The sequence below is a fragment of the Simochromis diagramma genome, unplaced genomic scaffold (assembly GCF_900408965.1).
Source record: "Simochromis diagramma unplaced genomic scaffold, fSimDia1.1 OVJJ01000781.1, whole genome shotgun sequence".
Classification (NCBI taxonomy): domain Eukaryota; kingdom Metazoa; phylum Chordata; class Actinopteri; order Cichliformes; family Cichlidae; genus Simochromis; species Simochromis diagramma.
The window spans coordinates 332237-344027 of record NW_024386832.1 but is presented as its reverse complement, the minus strand read 5'-3'; the positions used below and the strand labels follow the sequence as shown (position 1 = coordinate 344027).

General features: G+C 41.5%; 1 protein-coding gene across 2 annotated transcripts; it reads right to left on the bottom strand.

Moving 5' to 3' along the window:
- Window positions 1-15: 15 nt before the first annotated feature.
- On the bottom strand, window positions 16-6473 carry asphd2 (aspartate beta-hydroxylase domain containing 2). 2 transcript variants are annotated; one of them, XM_040028428.1, is made up of 5 exons: window positions 6143-6473; window positions 4787-5016; window positions 3800-4684; window positions 3231-3344; window positions 16-3063 (listed from the first exon to the last, which is right to left on the bottom strand). In XM_040028428.1, the coding sequence occupies exons 3-5, from the start codon at window positions 4662-4664 to the stop codon at window positions 2933-2935; spliced, it is 1110 nt and encodes a 369-aa protein (XP_039884362.1). In that variant the 5' UTR covers window positions 4665-4684; window positions 4787-5016; window positions 6143-6473; the 3' UTR covers window positions 16-2932. The 2 variants fall into 2 exon arrangements, with proteins under 2 accessions (XP_039884362.1, XP_039884363.1); XM_040028429.1 differs by having other exon boundaries at window positions 3800-5016; window positions 6147-6472.
- Between the last annotated feature and the right edge of the window lie 5318 nt (window positions 6474-11791).

The following is an 11791-nucleotide window of genomic DNA, read 5'->3' as shown; positions in this document are numbered from 1 at the left end:
CACCAGCTGGTTAAATAAGATACTCGACCATTTATTAAATGTACAGAAATACTGTTCAAAATTCACACAAGAAGGTGTCAAAGAACAAATCCTCAGTCCAAATGTAAACAAAACGGTTGCCCCATCATCATGTAGAAAGCTTTAGGAATGACAGTTTTCATTCTCTAAGATGGATTAACAGCGCTCATGATTCGAACCCAATCACTGACAGCTGAGCGTCAGCGTCATCCGATGCCGTCGACAGCTCGGAAATGATCACGCCTTTGTAAACATTAGAACTGATGGGTACCTTGAATTGCAGTGGACTAGTAAAGCTGCTGAAGACTCATTTTCACTAGCTTTTAGACTGTGCACATATATCCATCAAGTGCTGTTAAAGAGTTAAGACTGTGGCCTTGAGAATAGATACAGTGCTGCAAAATTACAGTGATTGAAAGAAAAGGGAAATATAAACCCATCACAGAACATCAGAGCTTTACTTTATAAACATTTTACAGAATATACTAATTTAATCTATCAAAATGACCTCATGGATGGCTCTTTGAAGTGGACAATGAAATGCAATCACTTTAGCTAGAAATCAGGACAACACAAAAGTCTGAAGCATCGAAGACAATTGTTTAAAAAAAGAACAAACATCTGAGACCATTCGATTTTTTTTTGCTTTTTGTGTTTTTTGTTTGTTTGTTTTTTTACCTCAACCTTATTTACAGAAATACAAACCTCATATCAAATGCAACCAAATTACAAGAGTTTAGTAAATTTACCAAAAACACTTCATCTCCAGTGGTACGGCACGGGTCGACTCACACACTCGGATCTAAAAATGTGCTTGCCTAACCATGTCTTGTGAAAGCGGGGGGATGTTTCCAAAGGGGAGCACGACTGACTAGCACACCGGCAGGAGCTGGGACAGAGACATTAGCTGCGTCTGTAAACATTCACGTCATGATCGGCATTGGACCTCAGTTAGCAAACCACACATGGATGTATCAGTTCGCCTTACTGCTGACAAGCAAAGACAACATTCCTCTGTAGCTGCTCTAACACTGTTACAGCTCTATCTGCGATCCATTTCTATTTCCGTATCTACGTAACGGCTGCCAGTTGGGTCGGAATACTACAGAAATCCAACACGGCACCCAGCTCCAAATTAGATTTCCAGAAGGATCCTGCACTGCTTATTAAATCATTTTGTACAAATGGCTGAATCTGTCTTGATGTGCGTATCACAACAGTTGGCACAGCACGCCAACAAACACCGGAGCCTTTTCTTCACCTTTACTCCATCACTAACCATGTGGCGGTTTCATATAAATTATTACAATCAATAACAATATGTTAACATTCAATAAAAAGGAAAAAGTGTGTCCTATATGTTACTATAAATGAAACCCTCTGACAGCTGAGCTGGGAATATGGCTGAATGATAAAAAGCTGAATTATCAAATCTCCCCCAGCAGAACTTCAAGCTTTTCTGAAACATACCCCCTTTATTAGATTCATCAGGTCGGATCCCCCTTTTGCCTTTCATCGTAGCACAGATTCAACAAGGTGCTCTCAGAGAATTTGGTCCATATTGACATGATAGCATCACACTGTTGCTGCAGATTTGGCACGTCCATGACTACTCTCTTGTTTCTCTACATCCCAGAGGTGTTCTTTTGGATTGAGCTCTGGTGAATGTGGAGGTCATTTGAGTACAGTGAACCTAGAGTTTCTAAAATCCTCACACTAGCCTTTCTGGCACACAACAAACATGACACTTTCAATTTATTAAATCACCTTTCTTTCCATTCTGAAGCTCAGTTTGAACACACAGAGGCTGCCTCGATTATGCCATGCGAGCGGCTAATATGATCTGGGTTCATGAGCAAATGAATAGGTGTACCTAATAAACTGGACAGTGAGTGTACACTACACTATATATAAAAAACTGGTATTGCCAAAATAAACACAGTCAAAGGTTTAAGTAATGAGGCAAAGTTATGGAAAAGTAATCAGTTTAGGGCAGAGGTTCAGCATTCACGCAGCTCTAAATGCTTTGCTCCCAAAGGTTTTTTGTACTATTTTGCTCGACTGACATCATCTCGACAAGGTTTTCCTTATTTGGTCACCTTAGGCACAGACAGAACTGTGGCTCTTAAAAATGGCTTGCTTCAAACAGACGGAGTGTGAATCGTAAAAGACAAATAAAGGATGTGTTCAACAATGACACTCTAGCAGTGTTACAGAAAAATATTATGAAGTTAAAAATGAGTTAACAGATGTTGGCTGTCACCAATTGCCTTTCTTAAGGCCTCGAAGGAAGCGAGGGGTCTTTAATTCATGCAGAATGACTTCACTTCTTTGGGACATAACAGGTCAGACTGACTTATGGACCGACGTGTGCTGTGAAAGACTTCCGCGACAGAGTGATGGGTTATTACTTGGCTCGCAAAGAGACTTTGCCCCACATTAGCATACCGCTGCTAAAATAAATGTGACGCAAGTAGAAGATAAAATCCCCAAATTTTTGCTGTTCGGTGACGTCATTCATCTGTACTCAAATAAACATTCAGTGATTCAAAATAAAGCAAAACAACAGCAAGAAATGAGCCAAAAGGTCCCTGCTATGGTGTTATTACACATTAATAAAAATGGCTGCGTGCACCTACTAACCTCTATTTAAAAAAAACTTTTAAATATGGCTGCATTTTATACAATTAGACAGAGAAAAGGTGTTTGATAAAAGAGGCCCAATGTTTGGTCATGTGCTAAGAGGAGTTAAGAGCAAGACTGCATGAGCTGGAGAATATGTACACAGTGAATGTGAGAGCTGGTCTGGAGGCAGGAAAAAAAAGAAGAAAAAAAAAGGGCTGCTTCTCATACTACACACACCTCCCTAAATGCCATCTGTGTCTCACTTGGACACACGGCTTCTCACTCACACCTATTTCCCCTCCCTGTCCTCTAAACGGCCCGGTGTAAAAATGTAGTCCAAAGCCTGTCTCTCAGCGGCGGCCACGTTGGGGTGCCACAGGTCCACCATGAAAACCACCCTGGGGCCGTCCTCCTGGCTCCCTGCGTGCATAAAAACAAAATCGATGTTGTGAACTTAAATCTATAACAGACTCGCATTAAAAGGCTCTACATCTACCTTAGCTGCTGGATTGAATTAGGCCAATCCTCTTTTAGAATAAATAAAATGACACAGCCTAAGCCAAGATTGAATTTTAATGCCTTCTTACCCTCGTGGAAAGCCCTGTGAAGGAAGGAGTCGTCGAAAAGCAAACAGCTGCCCTCAGACCAGCACTGCGGCTCTCCACCAACCACAAGTTCACAGGAAGGGGGCACTCTGAGACCTGTCGGGAAAAAGACAAAAAAACAACAAAGTAATAAACGAGCCAATGTGTCGTTATAATAGTTCAAAAATAAATGCACTTAAAACATTTGTTTTGTTTGGATTCTACTGCGCAGGTGGCCTAAAGCACAGGTCATAAAGGGCCCTGTGTCATTACAGCACGCTGCTCTAAACGCTCTCACTAAAATGACTGCATACGTAACGATAAACGTGACTGTTTAGAGCCATCTCACAGGGTACAGATGGAAAGGGAATCAAAGCTCAGCTGCATGAAAACATTTTCTAGCATAACACAACATTTTAGCCTTTTGCCTCCATGACTCAAGAGAATTCAGGTTTTCAAGAGCAGCTGATTCTCTGCGTTGTTCCTTATAAATACACTGAAATCATCTGCTGTTGCGTTGGCTTAAAATTCACACTGAGACTCATTAGTTCCAGTTCAGTGAACTCTCTTACCCAGGTGGCATCGGAGCCTGACATTTGTCGGGCCGTAATGCTCGGTGATGAGCGCCCCGGGAGTCAGTACTGAGAAGCAGGCGTTCCCAAACACGTTGTTGGAGATGAAGGTGCGCAGCTGGCCCAGCACCCTCCAGGCTCGGGGACATCTCCTGACATTTAGAACCAGAGGGGTGCCTTGGTTGACCAGGTAGTAGGTCCACCACTGCCCGCGAGGAGTATTGTTGGCCTTCCACCCCGGCGGGAGGGAGGAGCCGCTGCGACCCGGAGGCTGGTGGTAGATGCTCTCGAACTCAGCCAGGAGTGCAGGGAAGCTCTGCTCAAGCAGCTCCACGTCATGTCTCTGCACTTCCCTGGAGAAGAAAGGCGCTGACGGCAGGTCGGGCAGGAAGAAGACCTCTGGCCGCTGGATGGTCGGTCGGCTGTTAAGGTACCGGCCTTGATCACGGACTCCTTTGTGCACCCTGCCCATCCCTGACCAGGTGTAGCGCTTGGCGTATTCCTGCAGGCTGTGATAGAGCCTCTGGTTCAGGCTCTCTCCAGCGCTGGTGCAGCGGAAGCACTCTGACGACTGACAGAAAGCAAAGCCGTTCTGCTCCTCCAGCATGGATCCGTGCTTTCCCTTCCCCCTGCTACGACAGTCTGAACTCATGAAGCCCCCCACCACACCTCCAATCCGTCCCGTGCCAGCTAGATACCTCCCACGCAGAGGGCTAGAGCCATGCTCCCGGCCCACCCGATAACAGTACCACATAAACAGCAGCAGCACACACATGGCTATGGCAAAAGCACAGATCTCACACTCCCTTATAGACTGCATCCCTCCAGCCACCATCTCCCTCACACTCTCTAGTGACCACTCCATTCTGGCTCGTTTCTGGGTTGCTGAATCGGTAGGAAACACAAAACGATGACGGGGAAGGATCAGTGAATGTGTCTTTTCTTGATTGTGATAGAAAGGTGGCCGTAAACCACACACACACTCACACGCGGGGCCACGGGTCTAGTGTCAAGCAGCTCTTATCGCCCCTCCATGATGGAAACAGTCTGCTGATTCAATCTGACACGCTCGCTCTTCAGGCCCAACATTTCAGCACTTTGCAGCGAGTGAAGGTTTCTCGTTGCATGATGTCTGGCCGTGTGGTATTTCTGCTGCTGCCTCTCCTGCTCCTTCAGACAAATGCAGACAGACACCACGCCTTAGGGTTATCAGTTCTCTGGAAAACAAAGACAGAAGGGAGAGAAAAGGGGGGCCATGAGAAGACAGGAGGGTATAGAATTCACAGCAGGAGGACGGTGCCATCAGTGCGCCAAACTCTGTCTACGGTGTGACGTGGGACTCGTTACACTTTGCTTTGTATCTGTGTGAGACACACCTGCCTCTCTGACAAAAACTTACCATCCTGGATCCACCACATGTTAAACACAGCTGCTGGAAGTCACCCACACACTGTTGACTTCAAAACAACTGCACCCCATGCACACACACACACACACACACACACACACACACACACACACACACACACACACACACACAGTGAACACAATTTTGAATTTTGAATTCAGCCTTACACACACACCCACACACCCCTGTTCTCCTCTCTATAAAATCATGAGTCATGGGTACATCGCTGCATTTAATTCAAATTTCTCCCCTTTTCTATTTTTTTTGCGCATGCACACACACGCACGCGCTCGGAAGAGTGAATTATATAAACGTAAACAGTTGCTGATACCCACCCACATTTATAATTTGGCATTCATAGGTTGCTCAGCAGGAGCTGCATAAATGGATCCTCGGGGGGAGGAAGGAGAAGGGGGAGCGGGTTCTAGTCTGTGGAATCGTATGCTGAGTATATAACAACAATAAAAAGGCTGGATTACATGAGTATGATTATATAATGATAATGGGACCGGCAGCCAGAATGCGAGGAGTGCAATGCGTCAACTGTGATCAGAACTCCAGTCTGCGCTCTCACCAAAAATGGTCGGGTAATCCTGCTCCAACAGATCCTCCCCTACATCCTGTCTGACACCATCAAGACGCCCCCACACCCCCCCTACACACGCACACAGACAAACACTCGCTGCTTTTAGGACACACTGACCACCAAACCCTGCCGAGGAGAGCGATATAAAACGCTCATTCTTCCAAACACTCCACTGTTTGAATGTAATCCGAGCACTCACGGATGCTGCCACCGGGATCGAGCTGTCTACAAACTGATGCCCAAAATATTGATGAGCTGTAACGTTCCACAAGGCTCGGTAAACAAGCAGAACTAAGGTCACGTTTCCTCCCCTCTACCTGAGTGTCTGAGGCGGGTTTCAGATTCATACCTACTCAACATTCATGACTGTGGGCATGTAGAAGAGACCGGCGCACAGGTGTTTCTCCAGGCGAAGCTGCGCACCACTGCAGTGCACACGGCAGACGGATATCACTCGCCAACATCACAGGAAACAGCTCCAAAATGCACAAAAGAAGTCGTGACTGGAACCAACAACAGAAAATAAGAAAGAAACAGAAATGAGAAGCTGTTCTACCGACAGGAGGAATCTTTGTCTGGCTGTCTGTGGAGGACGGCAGCGGAGGACAGGCTTCAGATAATATTGATGTAAATACTAAAAGCTCCACCAGGGAAGCCACCCAACACAGAAAGGAAAGGAATACCCACCAATATTTCCGGTTATGACTTTCAAAGTAAAAGACTAAAATTGTAAGCGGAGGAGGGCAGACTTTCAGTCGTAGATTCTGCTGTAAAACTGTCCCTAAACAAATAACAACAACAACAACAACAAAAATAATAATAATTATTATTATGATAAGAGCTTCCTCATTAACCACACCTTTGTGCATCAAATTGTGTTAGCTATGTAAGATTTCAATAAATTAATTTAGGGTCTTGGCATTTCCCTCACAATGTTAAGAAAAGTAATAATTCCGAAAAATGTAATAAATTACCGTGGCAATAAAAGTAATATATGGGAACACCATTAACAAATGTCTTGAGATTCAATTTACTGTAGTCAGTTATTTTACTTTGAAAGGAAAACGGCCTTCCCTCTGATTTTGGTCTCTTGATTATTTTACTTGATGGAGGTCTTCCGCATGTCTGATGGCTCGCCCATCGACTGCTGTTTAACATTTCTGGAGACATCATTTCCCAAAATGCATTGCAACATGCCTTGATTTCACCCACAGCAGTCACAAAGCAATAGTTTGCTGGTTATAGTTTATGACAGTGCACATCAAACAACCTTTCCTGGAAGGATTCAACTCAAAAACTATACCAAATTATAATGACATCCATCTCGTCATAAAACGACTAAACAGCCAATAAGATGAACAAAATAACTCACGATCTTTAAAATTTAAGCATTTTTATTTTCTTTGAAGTCACTTGGTCGCTATGTAAATGTGTATATATGTACTCGCATTCAAGTGGTTCCAAAGTGTTTTCTTTAAACAGAACATCTGACAAACACTGACAAAAAGAAAAAAAAAATTAACAGTACAGTTAGGCCCATATATATATTTGGACACTGACACAAGTTTAGTTTAGTTTTTTTTAAACCTGTTTACTGAAACATATGTCTTTTATAAGAGACCAAAGGTATTTGGACAATTGGCTCAAAGGCTATTTCACGGGCAGGTTTGGGTAATTCCTTCATTATGTCATTGTCAGTTAAGCAGATAAAAGGCTTGGAGTTGATTTAAGGTGTGGTGCTTGCATTTGGAAAATTGTGCTGTGAACAAACAACATGCAGTCAAAGATGCGCTCAATGCAGGTGAAACAAGCCATACTTAAGCTGCAAAAACAGAAAAAACCCATTCAAGAAATTGCTACAATATTAGGAGTGGCAAACTCTATAGTTTGGTCCATCCTGTGAAATACAGAAAAAAACTGGTGAACTCAGCAACACAAAGAGACTGGGATGCATACTGTGTGCTCAAATCCAGTTAAATGCAATCAAACTGATTGGGCAGTGTTTCATAATACAGATGGACAATGATGCAAAACATACAGCCAAAGCAGCCCAACAGTTTATTAAAGCAAAGAAGGTGAATATTCTTGAATGGCCAACCTGATCGTAACCCAACTGAGCATGCATTTCACTTGTTGGAGACTAAATTTCAGACAGAAAGGCCCACAAACAGAAACTGAAAGCTGCTGCGGTAAAGGCTTCAGGCTGTCATTGCCCGCAAAGTGCACCTAAGTTCTTTATTTTAAATTCATTATGGTAATCTACAGAACCAAAATTAGTAAAAAGTTGTCTCTGTCTAAATATTTATGGACCTAACCATATTTGGATATTTAACAATATCCAGAGCACCTTTAAGCTAGAATCACTGCTATGGTTGTTTTGACTCAGCCAAACAGTTAATTTGTGGTTTACATCCATGTCTGTGCACTCATGATACAGTATACATATGTAGTCAGTTATGTCCAAAAACACACCTTTGATTACAGAATTGCATTCACGTCATGAATGAATCCGAGTGAACATTTGTCCTAGATTACCACTGTAGATTCTTTACCTTACGATATAATGCGCTCTGAGACAAGAACTGTTGATTGTTAAGTGGTGCTATATGAATAAAACTGAACAGATCTAAAGAAGGTGTTCCTGAAATTGAAGTTTATTAGAACAGGACATATAATAAATAAAACACAGAATAAAACATGAGCAAAGTACAATTAGAAGTGCTTATTCTGATGGAGACATTAGAACTGTAGACAGCAGCTAAGTCAATAAGGATCTGTGTACACGCTCCTCCTGTGTCCAAAAATCCCCAGAAGTGGCATCGCTTGAATAGAATAGAATAGAAGAATAGAATAGCTTTTATTGTCACTGTTACAGGAACAATGAAAGGCTGTTTGGCATTTCTCCAAGTGTGTGAAGTACACAATAGCATAAGTATTTACACAATCACACACAAATTTACATTTACACAAGAAAGACATGTACAGGTTATACATACACCTGCAAACATACGGATACACCCATACAAACATACATACATATGTGTATATATACATGTATGCATGCGTACATACATGCACACACATATTTCCACATACACATACATATATATATACATATAAATACATGCCATCTATTGAGAGGTGCATTGAGAGGTGTAGTGTGATCAGTGATATTGCACATCGAGTGGGGGGGTGCTGTTGCAACTATACTAAATAAGTCTATAATAAATACAGTTTAAAGAGGTAAGGATGTTGGTTGCATTGAAGTATAAATAGAAATACGGTTTATAAATAAGGTGTAATGTCCATGAATGTTGTAAGTGCAGTTATCCTCCAATCAGGGTGGAGGTAGGGCATATTGAGTGCCATAGTTCAAAATCCTCAGTGCCACTATTTTCTCTGCTGTCTTCCAGATGCTCGCAGCTGTTTAATTTTAGGTAGGGGAGAAAAGTTTGACATATTTCACGACCATTAAATGTTAGAGAAATCTCTGAAAACCAGGTCACGGTTACTTCCCGAGCAAAAACCTCTGCTTGTGCAGAAAAACAAAACTGCTAAGTGACACCAGCTGAAGAGCAAGCATTGAATTGAGACGCTGTGTGTGTGTACAGTGCACACTCTTGTTCTTGGTACCTCTCTTCATGTACCAGTGTGACAAAGTCCAGAACGGAGCCTTCAATGTCAGTCCATCAAGTTCCACCTGAGCTTTAAAGAAAATAAACTCAACTTTTCCTTCGTTTGAAGTTTTTCAGTTCATCCAAGAACCTCAGCAGTTTCTGTTAACATGTTGCTGTTATGCTCCTCCATCTCAACCACTGAGCCTGGTCAGGATGTCTTTAGAGGGAAAAGACAAAAAGGAACAAAAGGATTTTTTTGAAAGTTTTTTTGTTGTTGTTGCTGTTGTTTACTTTAAAGCAAATAAATAAATAAATAAATAAAATGAAGAAAAATGCAAAGTTTAATACTGAGAAAACTGAGGTAGAAAATAACTGAAGAATAAATTGATGTAATCGATTTGTATACTTTACCATTGAAAGAAAGAAGTTTTTAGGTGCAAGAAAAGGCGTTGCCTGCCAGAGTCTCTCCATGGGAGATACTGAGATAAGAAACTCACTGAAAAAAAATGCTACTAATTCTAATTTTAGTAGTAGTAGTAGATTGTTGTATACAGTTAATGACCCCGCCCCACTGCCACCCCATAAAATAAAACATAATATGTGTGAGAGACGTGAGATGAGCAAAGCAATGCTACCAGAGACTGCTTATGTATAGATCCCTGAGTTATTTCCTTCATCCTTACATGTAGGCCTGCATAAATACAAAGGAAGGCAACTATATCATATCTTGAAAACTTAGCTAAACCAGGAAAAGTGCAAATATGTAAATATAGCAAAATAAATAAATAAATGTAAAACTAATAAAACTAAATATTTATCTCTAACATACTAGTTATAAATGGACACAGCATTTAAAAAGTACAGTGTTTCCTTGTGATGTAGTAGGTTAGAAATCAGTTGAAGTTTAATTATACGAGGACAGGACATTAGAGTATACTCAAAACACGAGCAGATGTATGCATTACCTTCCAGCACTATCCATTATTCATCTGATCAGACAGTAAATTGGTTGGTGTTCCTGGAGAAATTCGAGGTAGTGCAGAACCACACAGGCTTTATGGGAAGTTGCTGTGGGCTGACATCTTTCAGCCGACCATCAAATTAGCCAGAGAAGGATTCCCTATTCCTCAACTCCAAGGTCAACACAACTCAGAGACTGTTAAAAATGACAGAACCCTGTTGCTTCGGTATGAAATACACCCACAATGTGAGTTCAAAAATATGAGGATCAAATGATGATTGTTTTCTCTCACTATGTTTGTCTTTTAAGACGTTTTATTCATATATAACTGGGAACCTGCTTAAAAGCCATGATTTTGTCAAATTTGAGAAGCTGGATAAAAACTTTGGAGATGATTGCAGAGCAGGGGGCAGATGTGTTTTACCTCAGAACAATAAAAAAGGATTTAATCACTGACATACAGCAAGCAGGTATTGTCAGACAGGTTTCATCCTGCTCTCTTTTCTGACCATTTTCTATGTCTGCCAAGCACAATGATCTAACTACAAACAAACAAAGCAATTGGCTCTGTGAATATTTGCTATGATCCCTCACAGGCTACACTGTGAGTTGTCTGGATCAATTAAAAGTATTGATTATAAGATGCGTTGTGTTCAGTTTTGCTCAACAGATTCATTTGTTTCACTGTTTTTGCTCAGGAGGAAACCTCACACTGGAGGACTCGGCCTTGTGTAAAGTTACAGTGACTGATGCGTGGAATATGTCTTTGGGAGAGTACCAGATGTACCTTCCCTCTTCCCCCTGTAGGAGGAGCCCTCCTCACCTTCATCCTCAACATCATGAAAGGTTCCAATAGACACAGACTGTTGAGCTGCTGCTCATGTTCATTTTGAAATCACAAAATCTCAAACTGACATTTTCTTGAAATCTTAATGTGTTGAGCTGAGCTGTTTAATTTAATAACTGATTTAGTTATGGCTTGAACAGTGGTGGAAGCAGTATTTAGATCTGACTGGAGTAAAAATAGCAACATTCCAGCACAAAACACTAAATATAGATAATATATTTAAGTGAAGCTCCTGGTTTCAAAAAATGATTATTATTATTATTATTACTAAATTGATGGTTATTTCAAACTAGAAAAAGGCATAAAATTTTAAACAAATAAGTATCAGAGGTTTTTGAACTCAAATCTCTTTAAGATTCAGCTTTAATTTGTTGTTTGTCTTTGTCTCTCATTATTTTCTCTAATGCGTTTGTTTTTGCAATCACAGAGCTTTGCAGACAATATATGGAGCTTGATCAGCAAGACTCATGATCTTCAGTATTATGGCATCACATCGTATTTGGAGAGCATGGGTACCACACATGTGTCTGTGCTGACCGAAGATGGATCCGCTGTGTCTGTCACCAGCAGCAT